The sequence below is a fragment of the Malaclemys terrapin genome, chromosome 4 (genome assembly GCF_027887155.1).
Source record: "Malaclemys terrapin pileata isolate rMalTer1 chromosome 4, rMalTer1.hap1, whole genome shotgun sequence".
Taxonomy (NCBI): domain Eukaryota; kingdom Metazoa; phylum Chordata; order Testudines; family Emydidae; genus Malaclemys; species Malaclemys terrapin.
Window position 1 is genome coordinate 150926789 of NC_071508.1, and position 22563 is coordinate 150949351.

Here is a 22563-nt window from a genome sequence, read left to right on the forward strand (position 1 = left end):
GATGTGAGGCAGATCCAGCAGTGGACAATTCCATGCAAGTTTTACATACTCAATACTGCCATATTAGTCTCTCATGGAGGTTTAATGCAAGGTGTCTGGGTGAGGATGGGCAAGTTCCTGGAGATCTCCACCATAAGATTCCAGGATTGTTAACTATGCATGTCACTCTGAACCTTATATCTGCAGAAAGACATGGTGGGTGAGGTAATATTGGAGCAATGTCTGTTGGTGAAAGTCAAGCTTATACAGAGCTCTTCTTTAGGTTTAGGAAAGGTACTTAGCCCTGGTCTACAAATACCCATTTGTCAGCATAACAGGTTTTGTCTACACTAGCACTTTCCTTGTTAAAGCTTTTGTCACTCAGGGGTGTGAAAAAAAAAAAAAACCCTCTGAACAACAAGTTTTAATGATGCAAAGCGCTGGTGTGGACAGAGCTTCATTGTCAGGAGCTGCTCTCTTGGCAACGAAGCTACTGCGCCTTGTCGGGGGTGGTTTTATTTTGTCCTTGAGAGAGAGCTCTCCCAGCGACGAGTGGCTACACTGCCTGTTGTAAGGTGTACAATGTATATGTAGCCGAAGTCACTCAGGGAAATACACACCCTTGAGCAGCGGTTATACCACCGTAAGCCCTGGTGTAGACAGTGCAATGGTGAGAGGAAGGCTTCTCCCATCAACATAGCTTCTGCCTCTCCGTGAGATGGAGTACCTACCCTGGAGATGCTCTCCTGTCAGCACAGGGAGCACCTTCACTGAGTGCTGCAGGGGCACAACTGCAGCCCTGTAAGGCCTGGTCCCCACTAACCCCCCACTTCGGACTAAGGTACGCAAATTCAGCTATGTTAATAACGTAGCTGAATTCGAAGTACCTTAGTCCGAACTTACCGCGGGTCCAGACGCGGCAGGGAGGCTCCCCCGTTGATGCCACGTACTCCTCTCGGCGAGCTGGAGTACCGGCGTCGACGGCGAGCACTTCTGGGATCGATTTATCACGTCTAGACCAGACGCGATAAATCGATCCCAGAACATAGATTGCCTGCCGCTGGACCCGGAGGTAAGTGTAGACGTACCCTAAGTGCAGACAAGCACTTAGTGTCACAGCTAAATACAAGGTAAAACAAATTGTTAAGCAAAGGAATTAACACATTACAAGAAACCATTCAAGGTGAAAGAGGCAGTTAACAGCTTCCCATCAGAGGACAAAGGAGAGTTAGTGGGTACAGATGGTTCTAGTAAACCTTAAATCCAGTGTCTTTATGGGAGTCCATGATAGATGTCTATAGCTGTCCGCATGAAGTGATGGAAACAGCTACAACTGTGGTTGAGGGCTCTTGTTCAGAACATCACTAGGGCTTGCAGTGTGTTATCATCCAACTTAAGTTCTCAGCCAGTTTGGGCTTTTTTTTTTTTTTTTTTTTTTAAAAACAGCCACATGATTTGTGACACAGCATAGCTTTCAACCACTGGCATACACTGAAAAGGAATTTGTTAGTCTCTAAGGTGCCACAAGTACTCCTGTTCTTTTTGCGGATACAGACTAACACGGCTGCTACTCTGAAACCTGTTAAAAGGAATTGTTAGCTTGTGGGTCAAATCCTTTTCTAGTATATCTAGACATTAATTTATGATTTGATACCTAGCTGCAGGGGCTATACACAATTTTTCAACAGTAGCAAACAGACCAGAATAAAAGACACTTACTCATTAGGAGCCATCAGTAATTAATGGTACATAATTTAAAGCATGCTTAGGCACATAAGTCCCTTCCAGTTCAGCCTAGAAAAGCTTTTTCTAATTTGAAGGTTTAGGTGCCGTATGTGGACAGACGTGAATAGTTTCCTGAATGTGGTTCAGGCCCACATGGCAAATCATAAATCAAAAGCTAGATAAGCCCAAAGTACTCTCCTCCCATACTTCCTCCCCCCTAAGCTGTAGATGGAACCTAAAGGTACATTTGCACCTCCACCTTAGAGGTTTAGTTCAAATATCTTCATCGATCTAGATGACACCTCTCCCTCCCCCCCCCCTTTTAATTCAGCACAATATGTGCTATAAGAATGATACTCAAAAGTGTGTTACAAGGCTTAACCCTGGAGGTGGCCTCTGTAGACAAGACCAAATGGAGAACCTCTATGCTGCAGAAGTTCCGTACGCACTTCAACTTCAAAATACCAGTGACTTGCTAGCTTAATTTTGGTGTTCAAACCCATCTGCATTATAGGAGAGCAAAGGTCAAAGTAGAACAGGGATCGGCAACCTTTCAGAAGTGGTGGGCCGAGTCTTCATTTATTCACTCTCATTTAAGGTTTTGCGTGCCAGTCATACATTTTAACGTTTTTAGGAGGTCTCTTTCTATAAGTCTATATTATATAACTAAACTATTGTACGTAAAGTAAACAAGGTTTTCAAAATGTTTAAGAAGCGTCATTTAAAATTAAATTAAAATGCTGATCTTACACCACCAGCCTGCTCAGCTCCCTGCCAGCCTGGGGTACTGTTCACCTAGGCCGGCAGCAGGCTGAGTAGGGCCTGCGGCCGGGACCCCAGACCTGGGGGTGGGTGTTTCAGGGGTCAGGGCAGAGGGCTGGGGTGTGTGGGGGCTGTAGAGCAGAAGGCGGGGTTGTGTTGGGGTGTGAGGGGTTCAGGGCAGGGGGCTGGAAGGGATATGCCCTGTTCCACCCCCTTCCCCCAGGCTTCGTCCCTACCTCTCTCTGCCTCCTCTACGGAGCTGTGTGCACACTGCCGCTCTTCCCCCTACCTAGGGCCATCAGCTGATTGACCAGGGATGGAGAGGAGGCGGGGCCGGAAAGCACCACGCTGGGGGAAGAAGAGGGGGAGGGGAGAAGATTGGCTGCCGCAGAACCAAGCTTCTGCCTCCTGCCCCCGCAAGGGAGAGGGGTGGGGGTGGGGGGGGCTGAGGGCCAGGACCGCGTCAGGGGAGCTGCGTGCCACTCAAAATCAGCTCGCGTGCCAAGGTTGCCGACCCCTGAAGTAGAACCTCAGTTAATAGTACTTCAATTTTAAAAGATGTTTTAGCCCAGAGTTAGTTGATTTTAAACCACAGAAAATGTGGTCCTAGTAGTTGCATCGTTAAGGACATAGGTTCATCTACACTGCAATTAAACCCCCATGGCTGTCATGTCAGCTGACTTGGGCCTGAGCTCAACTGTCAACACAGCAATTGTATAGCCCGATGAGCCTGAGGCAGCTGCCAAAGGTCAGCTGGGGGTGTTTAATTGCAGTGTAGACACACACACGTTTTTCAACGGCATAACACTCAGTTTTGACAGTCACAAAGTTTTAATGGGATAGCAAAGAGAAAATCCAACAAAGCTCAGAGAATTACTGAATAATTCCTTGGTTTTATTACAAAAGAGAATGATCACTGATCAAAATGAAAAAGTTTACTCACAACTTGTACATGAGAATTCTAAATTACAAACATCCACCCCAAACACCATCGTTTCAGTGCCTTTTTAAAAAAGGGATGCAACCATTGTGCACTGCATTAATTTGTGACCCCATGTAAAATATAAAATACACATTATAACTTTCAAATGTTGACATTACTGTATGCATGATGATCATGGCAATAAACAGACTCCTGAGGGCACTGCTCACTGGGACCATGAAAAATTTCACTGGAGTCGTCGGGTAGGAAATGAGGTTTTTGGATGGTGAAGAGGAGAGCAGGTAAGGATGAAAATAAAATTAAAGGGGGCTGCTCATGTTCATAGACCTTTCCATACTGTTCATCTCCTGTATTGGCTACTGTGACAAACACTGGACATCAGAATTTCCTCATTGCTTAAAAGACGATTGTAGCTTGAAGGATTTAAAAATATCTACTGAAGCAATGCTGACTCAAAACAACAAAACAAAAAAAGCCTCCAGATAATTTTTCCATAAGTTAGTGTGGGAAATAAAGTTGCATTTATGGTAACTAGCAGTGTACAGACCTCAATGTATCTACCAACACACAAATCTTGCTTCACGTACCCTGGGAACATGGGCTCGTTAAACATGCAAAAAGAAAAAAACGGCAGGTATTACAATAGTTCATTTGTTCACATCCCTAATTTAAAAAAATATATTTTCATCGTCCATCTTTGCTGAAGCACCACAATGAACTCCAGTCTCTCTTCTGATCAGGTTGGAGGGGGGGCATAATACTGTCCGTAATTCCATGCATTCTGGTAGTTGTACTAGAAAAGAGACATCATGGGGAAAATGAGCAGAAATCATTTTTCAAATATATTTGATAATTTGCAGTTTCAACAGACTACCTCCACACATCACGTCAGGAAAGAACACTTACCCTGCACTGACTGGGATGATTTACTTGGGGTTGGTCCTGCTTTGAGCAGAGGGTGGGACTAGATACCTCCTGAGGTCTCTTCCAACCCTAATATCCTTCTATGATTCTATAACTGGTTCTTCAAGGTGGTATGGTCAGTGTGGATTTCATTGTAGGTAAACATGCACCACAAGATTGGAATCTTTTGAACTGCTGTGGCCATCAGAGCTGCATATGCACCCTGTGCCCTCATGCGAGAGCAGTAAGGGCAGGGAGGCCACAACCTTCCAGCAGCTCCCTCACAAATCAAAGCCTGTGGTTGGTATGGACTCTGGAAAGCGGGGTTAGAAGGCAGATCATGGGATCTGTAAAGACTGCAATATCTCAAAGACCCACAGTTACTGTAGAGTGCGTACCATTCTCTCAGAGTATGTGTCAGTGTGGATCCCAACGTAGGTGACTGGCAAGAAGTCCCCTCACTGGATAACGGGAATGAGAAATTGTAAACTATTTTAGGCAAAAACTGAAGCATTGTTCTGTCTTGGGCATAACGTTTGACCATTTGGTTGGTGAGTTCTTGCCTGGCAGATCTCAGACATTGGCACATTGTCCTGTCCTAGACCTAAGGAAACTCATATCAACATCTCCAGAAAAGACCCTCTTTCTTCTCTGTACAGGGTGCGGAAGGAATTAGCTGAAGAAATCTCGGAACTAATGACAATAATATTTGCAAACTCATGGATGACCAGAGAAGTCCTGGAAGACTGGAGAAGGGCTAACATAGTGCTCATCTTTAAAAAGAGGAAAAAGGAGGCGCCAGGGAACTACAGACCAGGCAGCCTGACCTTGGTACCTGAGACGCTACTAGAGCTATGTATAAAACATGCCATTTGTGAATAAATGGAGGATGAAGGGGTGATCATTAGCAGCCAGGATGGATTTACCAAGAACAAATCATGCCAAATCAGCTTGATTTCCTTCTTTGACAGAATAACTGGTTTGGTGGATAGGAGGAATGTGGTGGAGGTAATATACTTGGATTTCAGCAAGGCTTTTGACATAGTCCCATGTGACATTCTAAACAAGCAAGCTGGAGAAATGCGAGCTCCCTGGAACTACCATTAAGTGGATATATAACTGGTTAACTGCACACAAAGAGCAACTATTAATGGAATGATGTCAGATTGGAGAGAGGTCTCAAGTGGGGTTCCCAGAGATCTGTTCTGGGACTGGTGTTATTAACATCTTTATTAATAACCTGCACGTAGTAATAGAGATCAAATTTGCAGGTGACACAAAGCTGGGGTGAGTTGCCAACACTTTGGAGGATAGAGCTAAAATCCAGAGGGATCTTGATAAATTGGAGACCTGGGCTATAGACAACAAAATGAAATTCAACGAAGACAAACATGAGGTGCTATGCCTAGGGGAAAAAAACAAATGTATGAATACAGAATGGGGGATAACTGCCTTGCAAGCAGCACTGCTGAGAATTATCTGGGAGTTGTGGTAGATCACAACCTCAACATGAGTCAGCAATGCAATGCTCTTGCAAAAAAAGCAAATGCAGTTTTAAGTTGCATTAACAGAGGCATAACATGCAAGTCACAGGAGGGGCTAGTACCACTCTTCTTAGTGTGGTTAGGCCTCAGCTGTAGTACTGTGTCCAATTCTGGTCACCAACATATAGAAAGGATGTAGCGAAACTGGAAAGGATCCAGAGGCAAGTGACAAAGATGATCAAAAGGACAGAATGCAAACCGTATGAGCAAAGGCTGAAGGTATGTTTAGTTTGGAAAAGAAGAGATTAAGGGGGAAGACAAGATACGGTCTTCAAATACTTGAAAGGCTGCCATCAAAAAGATAGGAGAAAAGTGGTTCTTTCTTGCCACACAGGGTAGGACAAGAGGCAGAGGGTTCAAACTACAGCACAGCAGATTTAGATTAAATCTCAAGAAAAACTTCCTAGCTGTAAGAACAGTAGGACAATGGAAAGGAAGCCTAAGAAGTTTGTTGAAGCTCCTTTACTGGAGGTTTTCAAAAGGAGGCTGGACAGCCATTTGCCTTGGACGGTACTTTCTCTTTGGCTCCTAGATGAAGCTACAAAGCTACTTCTGTTTGCAGCAGGCTCTTGTGAGAAAGAGCCAGTGAATGAAATTGGATGGAGCAGCCATGGACACTGATCTCTAACACCCACCAGTCAGATATTATGGCATACCACACCTGGTGGAATGGGGTAAGGCAACTTACAAAGGTTACATGTTCTGAACAGGCCCTAAGCCAACTCCTGACAGTCCTGACAAATTTACTAATGTGCCACTAGTGCTGAGTGTGTCACTGAAGAGGAGGAAGACATGTCTCCTGGCACATCTAGCCTTTATCTTCAGAGTATGATCGGGCTGCTTGGTGGGATAGGATTGGTTCCTCTATATCATCTGAGGTTGGCAATGGTACAGTTTGTGTTAAGGGGCTATAGTACACATTCCCAAGCAGCACAAGGTAGTCTTCGGGTATGTCTTCACTACCGTCTGGATCGGTGGGCAGCGATCGATCCCCGAGCGCTCTCCTGTCGACTCCTGTACTCCAGCTCGGCGAGAGGCGCAGGCGGAGTCGACAGGGGAGCAGCAGCAGTCGACTCACCATGGTGAAGACACCACGGTAAGTTGATTTAAGTACGTCGAGTTCAGCTACGTTATTCACTAGCTGAAGTTGCGTAACTTAGATCGATTCCCCCCCCAGTGTAGACCAGGCCTTCAGGTCCTTTTAGGAATGCAGGGCATTGTCTATGTGTTGGCTGCACAATTCTATCCCCTCAAAGAGTAGATCCTATATCATGGCCTGTACCTCATTGGGAATCACTGACATCTGGAGCCATGAGGCATTTCATATAACCACCACTCTAGCCATGAACCTGGCTGCCGTGTCCGAAGCATCCATGGCTGCTTGTAGGGCCATCTTAGCTCCTAACTGGAACTCTTTGATGACTTCCTTGAGCTCACTCCTGTTCTCTGATGGAAGGTTGGACAACAAAGGCTGTTACTATGTCCCAAGTTAGAAAATTATATTTGGCCACAAGGGCTTCGTAGTTTGCCACTCAAACATGGAGGAAGGCAGAAGAGGCGGCTTTCCTCTCAACCCAACAGTTTCTTTGGGTCTTTATCACTCATGGTGCTCGTTAGACTTTTCTCACACCACGGAGACTGCCAACAAGCCCAGGAGGGGGTGGGCATAAAAATATTCATAGCCTTGTGCACAACTTGGTATCACTTCTCCACTCCTTTTGCTGTGGCCAGGATAGTGGCAGGTTGACGCAGTGAATAGCAGATGGACACTCTTGAAACAGATGTCAGTCATACAAACTCTGTATGCTGACACCGAGCCTGGCCAGGCAAAGAGAGGTTTGACCTCACTAAGGCATGATGTCAAACCACCCTTCAGTTATTGAATGGCAATCCTGGATGGGCTTGGTGTCATCAGCATATCAAATTTACGAGATTTCTCTTGGTTAACTGACATCTATTTCAGGAGTCTCTGCTAGTCTCTTAAACAGATTGCGGAATGTCCTAAAGTCAGCCAGTGCTGGGGTCATTGCTTCATCTTGTGACTAAGCTAGAACATCCTTACAAGGCAAGGTAAGATTGTGTTGCTCCTCTGATCTTATGTTCAGGAATTCCTGGCTTTGTTCCTGGCCCACTGTCTGTGGTCTAGCAAGCCATGCCATTGAGGAGTGCAATCTTAACCTCTTCCTAGAATGGGATGGGGCTCTGCTCCTGAAATTATGCAAAGGAGGACCCCAGTAAACCCAGGAAGTCAATGGTAGCATTCCATATGGCTATGGCTGGCTTGCCTGATGATGGCAGTCCAATACTAATCCCCTTGTGGCTGCAGGCCCTTTAGGGAGAGCCACCTGGTCTATCCATGGTCTCACAAGTCAGCCTCAGGGAAGAAGATTCCCTGTTTGAGGGAGGTGAGAAGACATGTCCCTGTGATAGTGGGGAGGAATAGATTTCCTCTAGCAGTGGTGCCAAGGCATATGACGTTCTTTGTATCAGGGTCCAGGACAGTGGTTGTCTCGGAACCAGAGTCCTTTTCAACATGGGACCAGAATCCTCCAAAAATATATGCATCAGTGCCGTCAGTGACTGTTGCTGGGGTCAATGCTGATGGTTGCAAAGTGTGCGATGCCGTGATGGTTAACAAGGAGCCAACGCTAGCTCTAGATTTAGTGTGAGGCTCAGTGATCTCCCTGCCTCCCCTCGAGGCTTTATGCAGTCTTTCCCCTGGAAAACCCCAAGCCCTAGAGTCTCTGTACTGATGTTTGGAGTGGCCTCTTGCCGCCAGACTTTGCTACCATTGATGTCTGCATTTGCTTTGCCACCAAACTGGGCATCCTATGTCTACTGGAGGGGTTGCTTGTAGATGTTTTATCTGGTACCTGTTGGGATCCAATACCTGACTCCTGGATCCAGAGAGGCCCTTCATCGACTGCTCCAGTGAATGGAGCTTCAGTTCAGTGTCCTGCAACTCCTCAAAGAAAATGATCGGAATACGCCAAACATAGATCTAGTACATGATTCACTCCCAAGCAGAAGAGGCATATGCTGTGCCCGCCCATTAGCAGAATTAGCCCGTTGCAGAAAGAGCAAGGCTTGAAGCCCGAGGATTTAAGAGTCCACCATTAGGTAGGCGGTTGAACCATGCCATATGGGAGCATGTCGAACTGTCAGGAATCAGTCTATGTGGGTTGTAGTTTATCTGTTGTTTCTACAGCAAGTAGAGCGTATTTTGGAAAGTTCTGAAGAGTTTAGTGGGAGCTAAAGCCTAACAGATTGGACATTCGCTAGGTTCTGTCTTGCTACCATGGGCAGAGAGAGGAAATTAAGGGAGGGTCGCAGCTGCCCTGCCCCTACAGGAGCATGAGACAGCACAGGAGGCGCACACACACCGAGACTGGCATCTACACAGACACACTCAATGACGGAATGTGTTTCTCTCAGATGAATAACTGTAAAAAAAAGCAAGTCAGACCTCAGGTTGAGGCATTTTGAGAAAAACTCACTAACATGGCAACCCTGAGATGGCCTTTCTGCAGAAATGTGTAGTCCTCCAACTGCAGGGCAGAAGGTTCCAGCATGAAGAGAGGCTGATTTCCCTCAAGTGTTTGTGTATTTTTGGGATCTTTTTTATGCAAGCAGGCCCGTATAAAAAGAGTCAAGTCGCAGAAGAGCCAGTCTTTGCCACTCTTGGCGCACTACAGAGGAACAAATTCATGTAAAGGGGCAGTGCGGATGCAAATGGAAAGGAGACAGAACTACAGTTTTATCTGAGACATTAAGTATCTAGCTGCAGATAAATAAGGTCCTTGGAGGTAAAACATACATTAAGAACGTACAGTCACAGAAAGTGATCACCTCATACCCACCTGATACCATGCATTATAATTATATGCAACCTGATTAGCTTGCATGTCTCCATCCATCATTTGGGTAGATGCCAATGTTGCATCATCTGTATGTGCTTTCTTCTCATCTGGTTCCTCCGAGCTGCAAAATTAAACAAACATTTTGTTTAACAAACTTTAAAACACTAGAAAACACTTTAAAACACTAGAAAAGCTTTACTTCCTACACAAATGCGTATTTGTATACTTTATAAGAATCAAGGTGACGTTTCCAAGCCTGGATTTCTGAGGTGGGAACCCAAAGATGGAATCCAATTTTGAGAGATCAGGCACATGCTGCTTTCGCTGAAGTCAACAGGAGTTGCAGATGGCAGCACCTAATTCTTAGAGGCTACTCATCCAGATGCCTAAATAAGGATGGAGCTACTCAGTTTTAGGTAATCAAGTTTTGACCCCAAGATTTAGTTATTTTTGGCAGCAGTGCTCTTTAGCCTGTCTCTGCCCTGTAACTTGTAAGTTCCTGACTCTGCCAACAAGTCCTTTATGTTAAAGAAGGGAATATTCTAACGTTCCTAAACATTTGGGGCACACTCTTCACCAGTACAAGAATAATGGGTGATGGTAACCAAGTACAGTTCTAAACTGAACACCACCTTTCAAAATAGGATGCATTTTTAGATTTAAATGTGGCCCAGGCCAAAGTTCCAGGAATTCTTCCTGAGATGCCACACTCCAGGTTATTTTAACTACACGTAGTAACCCTCCATGCCTGGCAATCATGGTTAGGACTGTAGGGTGAGGAGTGGACTGTCACTTTCCTTTGTTGGAAACAGTTCCAGTCTTGTAAGGGCAATCTCTGAAACTCTCACAGGAGTAGACTTGTGTGCAACGCTGTAATGTGTCTTTCAAGGTCAGAAAGTCACTGCAGAAGGGAGGTGGAGGGGCCAGGGAGTAGTTATGGAGCACTCTGTCCCCAGTACTCCCGTCTGAAAGCAAAGGGAATCCATGTGCTTGATCAATGGATTTTCCTGCCTCCTAGGCCTATTTCTGCAGTCACTGACTGTTTGGACTGAAATGAGATTCACACCTTTGCAAGGTCTAGGCTTACCCCTGGCAGTCTGGGTCCAGGTTTTGCCTCTGGTTCTCTCATAAGACACAGCCTCATGGGCCAGCGTCCATTCACACACTGACTGTGGAAATCAGTCTGTGCCGTGTTTAATACCTTCCTGGCATCTAACCTCATCCTGAACACACGTCTCTTTTGTAAGGTCATGGATATTGTCGCTCCCATTATACACAGAGGTAATATAGGACATACTTTAAAATGCTCTAGTTTGTTGAAAGGATATTTTCTCCTGGTATCCTTTCACCTACAAACAGTACCAAACCAACGACCGAGACTCCTGTAGCTGTCAGGCATCATCAGCAAAGATTAAAATCCCTGAGCTCCAATCTAAAAGGCTTACAAAGAAGTAAAAGTTGCTTTGAGGCCTGTTAATTTAAGATTGGCATCCCTCACCTTAGAGTTTTAAGTACCAGGTTATTCCACAATTTTTCCTCGTACTCTATTTAATTCTTGCGCCAAAAAATGATTTTGTATGAGGCACTTTAACCTCATGATCTAACCAGTCACAGATACTGGCACAAGATGGTTGATGCAGCTTCTGGAAGATTATTTAAGACCATTTTAATTATTCTTTTGGTTATCTGTGACAAGGCCAACTGAATCCAGCCTACAGCTTTTCAACTAGTTATACCCAAGACTTTGGTCCTGAATTCGGATATAAATTTTGTTTGCAGGATTAAAGACAGGTACGTTAACCCCTTTCTACTCCCAAGAGTTCAAGAACTTCTATTAACTTTCAAATTATTCCAAAAATGAATACACATTTTGTACTCATTGACTTTTCAATATTATGTGAAGTTTATTCTAGATTTTAAGCAGGTCATATTAGTGGGGCTTAATTTATGCAAGTGAAGTGCCAGCTTGTAACGGTCCTGCTCACTGGCATGGACGGCTCTGTTCCACACAGGTTAGGCCTCAGCTGGAGCACTATGTCCAATTTTGGTTCCCAATGTAGAGAAAGGATGTAGCGAAACTGGAAAGGATCCAGAAGTTTCATCCATTCGCCACATCCCTCAAATCTGTTCTATATCAAATGATGTTCGGAAGCCACTTCTAGCTGATAATTTTCACCCCGTTTTTCTAGACACGTGAACTGTTAGAGGTTTTCATCCTAGACTTTTCATTACTCCAAAGGAATCCTGAGACTGACGTTTTTGGCTATTTGATCTATGCAGCCAGAATATCTAAAACCAACATTAGAGACACTTTGGAGATGTAATCATTTTCAATTGTACTTAGTCTTCCTTTATATTCTTGTTAACTAGGGACAACATTTTCCTGAATCAAAACTGACCTCTTTTGTAAAGCACCTTTGAGATCTATGGATGAAAGCCCTCTGACTGAGAGTTCTCGCTTGGCAAGTGTCATGGCTGGCGAGATGAAGCAGCTGGGGGATTAAGGGACTCAGCCAGCTGGTACTCAACAAGGAAGAACTTGCAATGGGAGGGAAATGTGTCATCAACACCATCGCGAGTTCTTCCTCTGCCTTCAGACAGTCATCCTGACCCTGGCGGCTTCCTGGTCTTGACTTGCTGGAAATGATGCCTGCATCTCCCCACTGATGAAAGCCAGGCCGCGAGAACCATCCTTTGTGAGTGGAATCTGTCGATGGCGTCCCTCAGGAAGCAGGTGAGAGATGCACAGGAGGAGGTGGCTCCCAAAGCAGAAGGGCGTCATCAATAGGATGCCCGTGGAAACATCTGGGATGGAGATGCTAGTTGACTACAATGGCACCAGAGGAGGATGGAGAACCAGTTGCTGTATGGGGAGGAGACTGGTTGCTGGCCACCTCAGCCAGTAAGCAGTTTTCCACCTTCCACCCAAGTCCCCCGTCCATCGAGGTGAAGAAATGGTACACTGTACTGGCAATGAGAGACAAGAAGCACACCTCAATAGCCAAGGACAAGGAGCCACAAGCCCCCAAGGCTGGGAGGCTCACAGCCATGGCACCCAAGAAGAGGCAATATAGGGTATTGGTGGTCAGGGACTGCTGAGGGGAACAAAGGCATTCATCTGCCAACCTGATATAATGTTCCGGGAGGTGGGCTGCCTGCCTGAAGCCTGCATCCAAGATATTACGCAAAGGTTGTCGAGGCTTATCTGACCGCTACCCCATGCCGCTCATCCACTTGTGCACTAGCAGATCAGCAGCGACTACCAGGCTCTGGGAATGAGGGTGGGAGTCAGGAGCTCAGGTTATATTCTTGTCCATCCTTCTGGTTGAGGGTAAGGGCCCAGGCAGGCACATGTGCATCCTGGAGATGAATGCATGGCTGCACAGCTAGTGTCAGCAGAAGGTTTAAAACAAACAAAAGGAAGTGTTTCTTCACACAACGCACAGTCAACCTGTGGAACTCCTTGCCAGGGGACGTTGTGAAGGCCAAGACTAAAACAGGGTTCAAAAAGAACTAGATAAGTTCATGGAGGATAGGTTCATCAATGGCTATTGGGCAGGGATGCAAAACCATGCTCTGAAGTGTCCCTAGCCTCTGTCTGCCAGGAGCTGGGAATGGGCAACAGGGAATGGATCACTTGATTACCTGTTCTGTTCATTCCCTCTGGGGCACCTGGTATTGGCCCACTGTCAGAAGACAGGATACGGGGCTAGATGGACCTTTGGTCTGACCCAGTATGGCCATTCTTTTCTCAACGGGAGGGCTTTGGCTTCCCTGACCATGAGATGCTGTTCTGGGAAGAGATGGGACCTACCTGACCAAGAGGAAAAGCATCTTTGCACACTGACTTCCCAACCTAGGGAGGAGGGCTTTAAACTAGGTTCAAAGAGGGCAGGTGATAAAACCCCACCAGGTAAGCATAAAAAAGGCAACCTTAACAGAGAGCTAGCTGTTGGGAAGGGGAGACGTGGAAATTTACAATAAGATCACAGGACCCACAAGAGGCTGTTCAACATCTTAGATGTCTACCCACAAATACAAGGAATATTGGGAATAAGCCAGAAGAACTGGAAGCATTAATCCATAAGCTAAATTATGACTTAATCGGCATCACAGAGACCTGGTGGGATAAGTCCCACAACTGGAATACCGGTATAGAGGGATATAGCTTGTTCAAAGACAGGCAGGATACAAATGTTGCATTATACAATCAAGAATATATACACATGTTCTGTGGTCCAGAAGCACAGCAGAGGCAGACCAGTTGAAAATCTCTGGGAGAAGATAAAAAGGATAAAAAAATAGGGGTGACATCAGGGTGGGGTCTCCTACAGACCACCAAATCAGGAAGAGGAGGTGGATGAGACATTTCTAGAACAAACAATACATATCCAGAACGTAAGACCTAGTAGTAACTGGGGACTTTGCCTACCCAGATATCTGTTGGAAAAGTAATATGGCAAAACAAAATTTCCAGTAAGTTTTTGGAATGTATTGGAGACAACTTTTTGCTTCAGAAAGTGGAGGATGTAACCGGGGGGAGTGGGGGGGGGGGGGAGGGAGAAGAGGGGGACAGACATTTTAGATTTGATTCTGACTCGCACGGAAGAATTGATTGCAAATCTGAAGGTGGAAGGCAATTTCTACAAGTGACAATATTAAAGGCACACCAGCAAACTATCCCCACATGAAGGAAAGATAGAAGTCTTCTAAGAGACCAATATGGCTCCATCAGGTGCTTTTTAAGGACATGAACATCAAAAAGAAACCCTACAAAAGGGGAGGCATGGACAATTGCTAAGCAGGAGAACAAAAGAATAGCACAAGCATGTGGGGACAAAATCAGAAAGGCTAAGGCACAAAATGAGTTGCACTTAGCAAGGAACACAAAAGGCAATAAGAAGAAAGGAGTAAGAGAAAGATGAAGAAAAGTAGAAGTCCTCTCCTTAGTGGGGAAGGAAAGCTAATAATTGATGACATCACGAAGGCTGGGGTGTTTTATTTTGAGGTGCCTATTTTTATATATATATATATATATATATATATATATAGAGAGAGAGAGAGAGAGAGAGAGAGAGAGAGAGAGAGAGAGAGAGAGAGAGAGAGAGATGGAGATATACCTATCTCATAGAACTGGAAGGGACCCCAAAAGGTTGAGTCCAGCCCCCTGCCTTCACTAGCAGGACTAAGTACTGATTTTGCACTAGATCCATAAGTGGCCCCCTCAAGGATCGAACTCACAACCCTGGGTTTAGCAGGCCAATGCTCAAACCACTGAGCTATCCCTCTCCCCTTTTTGCTTCAGTCTTCACTAAAAAGGTTAATAGTGACCAGATATTCAACACAATATTAACAAAAAGGGGGAAGGAATGCATACCAAAGTAGGGAAAGTACAAGTTAAAGAATATATTGATGAAATGGGTGTATTCAAATGGGCAGGACCTGATGAAATTCATCCTAGGGTATTTAAGGAACTAACTGAAACTCTCCCAGAACGGTTAGCAATTATCTTTGAGAACTTCTGGAGGAGAGGTGAGGTCCCAGACAACTGGAGAAGGACAAACGTACAAAGAGGAACAAAAAGAACCCAAGGAATTACAGACTAGTCAGCCTACCTTTGATACCTGGAAAGATACTGGAACAAAATTATTACACAATCAATTTGTAAGTACCTAGAGGATGATAGGGTTATAAGGAATAGTTAGCATGGACTTGTCAAGAACAAACAATGCCAAACCAACCTAATTACCTTCTTCAACAGGGTTGCTGGTGTAATGGATGGGGGTGCGGAAGGGAGCATTAGACATGGTATATCTTGATTTTAAATAAGCCTTCTGAGACAGTCCCACATATAATTCTCAAACAAACTAGGGAGATGTGGTCTAGATGAAATTATTGTAAGGTGGGTGCACAACTGGTTGAAAGACCGTACTCAAAGAGTAATTATCAATGGTTCGCTATGTGGTGTATCTAATGAAAACATTGAATAGTACCGGACCCCTGTGAGACCCCATTATTGACTTAAAATTTGCAGATGACACCAACCGACAATAGGTTGCAAGTGCTTTGGAGGATAGGATTAGAATTAAAAATGACCTTGACAAACTGGAGAATTGATCTGAAACAAGATGAAATTCAATATAGACAAATGCAAAATACTTCACTTGGGAAGGAAAAAAATCAAATGCACAACTACAAAACGGTGAATAACTGGCTTAGGTGCTAGTACTGCTGAAAAGAACCTGGGGTTATACTAGATCACAAATAGAATATGAATCAACAATGTGCGCAGTTGCAAAAAAGGCTAATATTCTGGGATGTATTAACAGGAATGTCATATGTAAGACAAGAAGTAACTGTCCTGCTCTGCTAGGCATGGGTGAGGTACTGTGTCCAATTCTGGGGCCATACTTTAGGAAAGATCTGGACAAATTACAGAGTGTCCAGAGGAGAGCAACAAAAATGATAAAAGGTTTAGAAAACCTGACTTAAGAAGACAGGTTAAAAAAAAAACTGAGAAAAGAAGATTGTTATCAACCCTCTCACACCAATCTTCCAATATGTTAAGGAATGTTATGAAGAAGACAGTGATCAATTGTTCTCCATGTCCACTGAGGGCAGGACAAGTAGTAATGGGTTTAATCTGCAGCAAGAGAGATTAGGTTGGGTAGCAGGAAAAACTTTTTAACTATAAGAGTAGTTAAGCTCTGGGATAGGCTTCCAAAGGAGGTTGTGGAATAGCCATCATTGGAGGATTTTAAGAGGTCGGACAAACACCTGTAAGGGATGGCTTAGGTTTACTCGGTCCTGCCTCAGTGCAGGAGGCTGGACTTGATACTTCTTGAGGTCCCTTCCAGCCCTACATTTCTATGATTCTATGGGGAGGTTTATTTAAAAAAAAAAAAAAAAAAGGCCACATCTCAAGGAATTCTAGTAGCTTTCAGCATAAGCATTTCAGTTTAAGTACTTTTGGGATGCAAATGCTGTAAATTAAGGCAAAAAACATTACAGTCACGTTAGAGATATAACTAGATACACTACACTCTATTGGATATTTAGCACCACTCCCTTTTCTTTTAGGCCTCCTGGGAAGACAGTACAAAGCCCAAAATAGTTTTAAGGGCTTTAAAAAACAACTGAACTTGAAAAACCCAAAGTACTTAATGATGAGTATGGGGCAATCAGTGACATTCTCTAAATGTTTTAGAAACATTTGAAAATGTTTTGTTCCAGTTGTAGAAGTCTATACACCGACTTCTACAATACCCCAGGATCCTGTCTTTGCTACTCTGGAATTCAAAGCAATACCACTATTGCATGAACTATTAATTGACTTAAGAGCATGAGGTGAATACAGTTCATACCCATTTTCTGCTTTCCTTTTTAAAGAATCCTGCTCTTTTAGAAGTGTTTGATGTTCATCATAGGCATCCAAAAGCCTGGGTGGGGAAAAAAAAAAAAAAAATCACAAACACACCCCACAAACTTTGTTTAGCATGCATGTTACATTTTCAAAACAGTCAGTGCAGCCTGTAAATAATTAGGCTACCAACCTGTACATCTTCCATCCATTGTCAAAGGATGTTGTATAGTGACAATTATTAAGTATGTCTATTTCAGACAGTAAAAATTCTGTATTACTATGAAACTAGGCAAAGGTAAACTAATTTTTGAAATTGAATTAAGACCAAAAGATTAAAGCTATCCACTATGACGTGAGGAAGACCAAAAAGCTTGCTAGTTTGAATGATTTTCATAATGCACAGCATATATTCAAAAGTGTGTGTTAATATAGTGAAGAACAACATTTTCAGTGGCACGTGAAGACATATTCCCCCCACAAAAATACCAACCTACCATTAGTTACAGTTGTGTTTATATTAAGCATTTATACTGCACCATAAATGTACACGGTGTTTTACATGTGTTGCTATAATTCATATCAATATCTAAAGACCTTTCACAAGTAGTACGAAAAACAGAGGAATTCAGTGCTGCATGAAGAGCCATCTAGCTATCAAGTAACAATGTATAAAGCAGCCCATCTTTCAATACATTCAGTAACAATTTGTATGTTTCCTAGATATTTCATTTAATATAGGCGCAGCTGCTGGTTCAGATTCCTCTTACTACTGCAGTTCAAAAGGTGACAGACCAAAGCTGCTGCTTCCATCAGCCATCTCCTTTGACACAAGTAGGTCTGGAGTTCCATCCCCGTTCTTTTCGTTCTGCACATCTCAGATATTTTGTCCTGCAGCACCATATCAGAACCTAAAACCCTGCTTTCTCTTAGCCAATTTCCTTCCTGGAAGTTACATGCATAGTTCCCATGAAAGTCAGTGCATATCAGAAGGCAGAATTTTACCATCGGCTATTATTAGCAACGTGCAATGCAGAAAAGCGAAATTATGGCTTGGAAAATCCAAGCCAAAAAACAGGAAAATTACACTTTATGGTAATATTGAGAATGAAGAGAATAAAAAATATTGAATTAAAAGTTGCATTTGTGTAAACGTCCGATGCCCAGAGAAAGCTCAATGCAGAGCACACAATTAGAAAGCCTGGGATTTCTGAACACATTAATGATACTAGTCCTCAAGGATAAGCCAAGTTAGGGCAAGTTTGAAAATTTAAGATGTGTAGTTGTGGGTGAAGTTATAAAAAAAAAAGCAAACACTTTTCTTCGTGTCCTCTTTTAAGAATATCCCCCACTATAAAGCCAAGACACAGCTTTCGAACAAAAAGACAACACTCTTGTGCTGAGAACAAGCATGAGACAAAATGGCAGCTTTTCCAGAAAGTTGATAATACTTGAAAATAGGAACTTGGTATGAATTTGTCTGTCTTCAACTCTAACAGTGTCATAATTGCAGTGCTAAAATAATCGTTTAAGGAGCATGTCTAAATGAAACTCTTCCCCCAAAATTATAAACAGCATCTCATTTGGTGACCCAATTACAGCCATAGTGTAGGTTAAATCTTACTTGTTGACATCAGAACCAAAATCTTCCAGAAATTCCACTTTTCGTTGAGAAAATGTAATCCTCATTTTTATAGACAATGCACCATTGACAGCTTTGTCAAAACATGTGAGGATGTTTTCTTCATTTTGCTTAAGATCCCCACTATACTCCATTTCAAGTAAGTTGAGATACAATTTAGTGTTCTCCTGTGCAAAAAAAAGTTACAGCGATTGTTGTAAAATAGTGTTTGCCCAAGTACATCTCCAGCACTTCTTTCTAATAAGTTCAACAGCTATGCGCACCAGAGTGTCCTACGTTGTAAACAGATGTTATAGTGTAGTCAATACAAAGGTTTCCTGTCAGAAAGTGTAAACATAGGTGCTCTTTGACCTGTGTCATTTTATAAATAGATGCACATGGTCTACAGTACATCTGAGGGTATGTGTATCCTTGTGATTAGCATGAGGGCTCGAAGACCAAGCAGTTCTGGCGCCCAAATAAAGTGATCTTTGCACTAACACGACCAATGGTATTTAATAAATTACTTCCATGCAATATCAGCATCCGTGCATTGTTTGTGATTTTTGAAAGGGAGCAGGACAGAGAAAAACAACGATGTCTCAGAACACTAGGGGAATCATGGATGCTATCTGAAGGGTGAAAAAGGCAAGATTCATAACCTGCAAATCTGGCAACATCAGCTTAGAGGGACTGGTGTCTCCATGTGCAATAAAATGCTTTACATACAGTCTGAAAACCTGTCATCACTGTTGCCACGTTTTAATGCACTGACTAAAAGGAGGAGGAAATTAAATATCACAGGACTATTTATAAAGCTTTTAGGAAACACATACTTTGTCTTTCTCAATGGCTTCCAATAGCACTTTTCTTGCTTTTGGAAGGTTCTTCTGAACTTTGAAAAGATGTCGAGCTTGTTTGATGGCATAAAATGATGATTCACCGCTTGATTTAGCATTCTTAACAGCTTCCTGAAGCAGGTGTTCAGCTTCTTCCATGTTTCCATGTCGGCGTTCTAAGCTAACTCTTCGCAAGCGAACCATTGCAAGTCCCAGAACACACTCTTCAAATGTTTTCAAAATTCTTCTTGCTTCATTGATGTTCCCTAAAAACGTTGGGTAAGTATTTAATGCAGACACCATGCATCCATCAACTCTTGAAAAAAAGAAAAAATCACTGCCAGCAACAATCCAAAGGCTAATTTAACTAGAAAAGTCTCACTAACTTGGCTCTTACCCTGCTGTTCTTCAAAGGCAGCCCATAGCATATGAACCATTGGTTTCTTAGGAAGGTGTATTGTACAGGCCCTGCTGTAGACATGTCTCACTCCTTCAATACTGTGATTCTCCATATACTTGGCATACTACATTTGAAAACAGAGTATAGATTGAATAATTTAAAGCTTATTTTTGGTCTTTAAATACATGACAGAACGATAAAATTCTTTTGTTTAAACCCATTCAGCACCTTTATTGAACCACTAGACTAGTTTCTGTAAGGAAGGACGTAGAGAGGCAACGAAGTTGGCATATGCAGCAGTCAAATCTGGTTGCAAGCAGACCATCTCCTAATGCAACAGATATAGTTATATATGAACAACATTCAACAAGAGTACAAAAGGTTAGTCACTAGATCAATGTTTGCAATCAGTAAGAATTCATTATTAAATCACTTCCCTTACCTTAATCCAGAAGTCCTCATAGAGGGCACATGAAATAACACATCTTTCAAAGAGGACCACAACTCGCTCATGAGTCCCGTTTTCTATCTCAAACTCTAAGTATTCTTTCCAGTTTTTCAACTGGGCTTTCTCCAAAGGTTTTACATGGAAGTAAGGTCGTTTTATCTGCAACAGATGAGTAACACTGGAGTCAAATTCAACAACTTAGTCAAAAATACAGACCAAGATAAACTGTTTGGATGTTACTTTATATTTAATTTATATCACACTCTTTGACTTTTCAGAATAATAATCTTATGTAGGCTATTCAAATACCCAGGTCTGAATGGACTTCAGGGTATGACTAATTTTAAAGGGATACTCTAATTGCCAATTCAAGTTTGGGCCAAAATCTAGGTCTTGTAAAAACAGCTTTCCCAAAATAATCTTTTTTTTTTAAAATAAATTACCCACAACAGTAATGCTGTTAGTAATCAATCCTCTGCCTTGTCTGCAAACCAAACATAGCAGCACTGAGAACCTGTAAGGGGGGAGATGATAGAGGTCTATAAAAATCAAGACTGGTGTGGAGAAAATAAATAAGGAATGTTATTTACACCTTCACATAACACAAGAACCAGGGAACACCCAATGAAATTAATATGCAGCAGGTTTAAAACAAACAAAAGGAAGTACTTCTTCACACAACACAGTCAACCTGTGGGACTCATTGCCAGGGTATGCCGTGAAGGCCAAAACTATAGCGGGGTTCAAAAAAGAACTAGATACATTCATGGAGGATAGGTCCATCAATACATATTAGCCAACACGATCAGGGAATTAACCCCACGCGCTGGCTGTCCCTAGCCTTTGAATGCCAAAAGCTGGAAGTGGACGACAGGGAATGGATCACTTGATGAGTGCTGATCTGTTCATTCCCTCCAAAGACCTGGCATTAGCCCCTGTCTCTAGACAGGATACTGGGCTAGATGGACCATTGATCTGACCCTGTATGGCCATTCTTATGTAAAAATGTTGATCAGGATCCTCAGATCAGGCATGGCCACTTTGCATGGTATTGCCAGCATATTATGGTCCCAAAAGGAAGCATTCACTCTGGTGCAAGGGTGATCCTGCACTGGTATATAGCGAGCCCTGTATACCATACACCCTCTAAGCTGCTGGCATGGCAAGGAAAGGGGGGACCCATGGTCAGGCCTCCCCTCTGTTTTTTTGAGCCTTTATGGCTACTACAGACCACTGTAAGGTTATACAGACCTTGCGCTGCTCAAACACAGAACAGAGAACTCGAAAACATGGACTAGAATCCATGCAATGCAAGTAAGAGCTTTAATGCAGCTTTACACACTGCCTGACCTACATTTATTTGCTCTGGAGTACCAGCTCCACTGTTTTGTTCATGATAAACTTGCATTTAAAATAATTTTTTCCCCATAAGACTATAATGACATAAGAGCGGCCATACTGGTTTAGACCAAAGGTCCATCTAGCCCAGTATGCTGTCTTCTGACAGTGGCCAATGCCAGATGCCCCAGGGGGAATGTACAGAACAGATAATCAAGTGATCCATCCAGTCGCCCATTCCCAACTTCTGGCAAATAGAGGCTAGGGACACCATCCCTGCCCGCGTCACAATGTCCATGTGAAATAATACAACTGCTAGTTTAAAACCAACAGAAAATTCCTGCCAGACAAACAGCAGCAAGACCAGGAACTCCCCATGTCTCCCATTCCCTTCAATGAAACATGAATGTCACAGCCCAATTTGAGACCACTTAAATGCAAACACTAGACATAAGCAAGTTTTTCCTCTTTAAAAACAAAGAAAATTGAACAGGAGGACTTGTGGCACCTTAGAGACTAACAAATTTATTAGAGCGTAAGCTTTCGTGGACTACAGCCCACTTCTTCAGATGCATACAGAGTGGAAGGCAAGAATAATGTCCTATTATGTTCACATGGTAAATTTATGGAGAATTCAGAAGTTGAAGTTGCAAAAGTAACTCGGCTTCACTGAATATATACAATTTCATATGCTTGCTTAGTTTAATACTGTTTGTTATAAAGCATGTGCAGCACAACCTGGGTGTTATTGGATGAATAGTTTTTGCCATTCTCAACTGGAATTTTAGTTGTGAAATTCTAACACAGCAGTATCAGATTTTTGCACCTAGTTGTACTCTTT

General features: G+C 43.1%; 1 protein-coding gene and 1 non-coding gene across 9 annotated transcripts in view; both read right to left on the reverse strand.

The window, feature by feature from the left end:
• Positions 1-3339: 3339 nt before the first annotated feature.
• The window catches only part of PRPF39 (pre-mRNA processing factor 39), a 39278-nt gene continuing 20054 nt past the window's right edge, over positions 3340-22563 (reverse strand). For 6 of the 8 annotated variants that reach the window (XM_054025686.1, XM_054025684.1, XM_054025688.1 and 3 more), the window contains 7 exons: positions 20379-20543; positions 19934-20060; positions 19534-19850; positions 18701-18885; positions 17081-17155; positions 9717-9837; positions 3340-4202 (listed from right to left, as the gene is read on the reverse strand). In XM_054025686.1, the coding sequence (XP_053881661.1) occupies positions 4146-4202; positions 9717-9837; positions 17081-17155; positions 18701-18885; positions 19534-19850; positions 19934-20060; positions 20379-20543 (1047 nt within the window). In that variant the 3' untranslated portion in view covers positions 3340-4145. The remainder of the gene's footprint in view (positions 4203-9716; positions 9838-17080; positions 17156-18700; positions 18886-19533; positions 19851-19933; positions 20061-20378; positions 20544-22563) is intronic. The other 2 variants (XM_054025685.1, XM_054025692.1) reach the window with 1 other exon arrangement.
• LOC128837539 (small nucleolar RNA SNORD127) lies at positions 19369-19455 on the reverse strand. Its single transcript, XR_008444977.1, has one exon. It is a non-coding gene; the product is annotated as a small nucleolar RNA SNORD127 (small nucleolar RNA).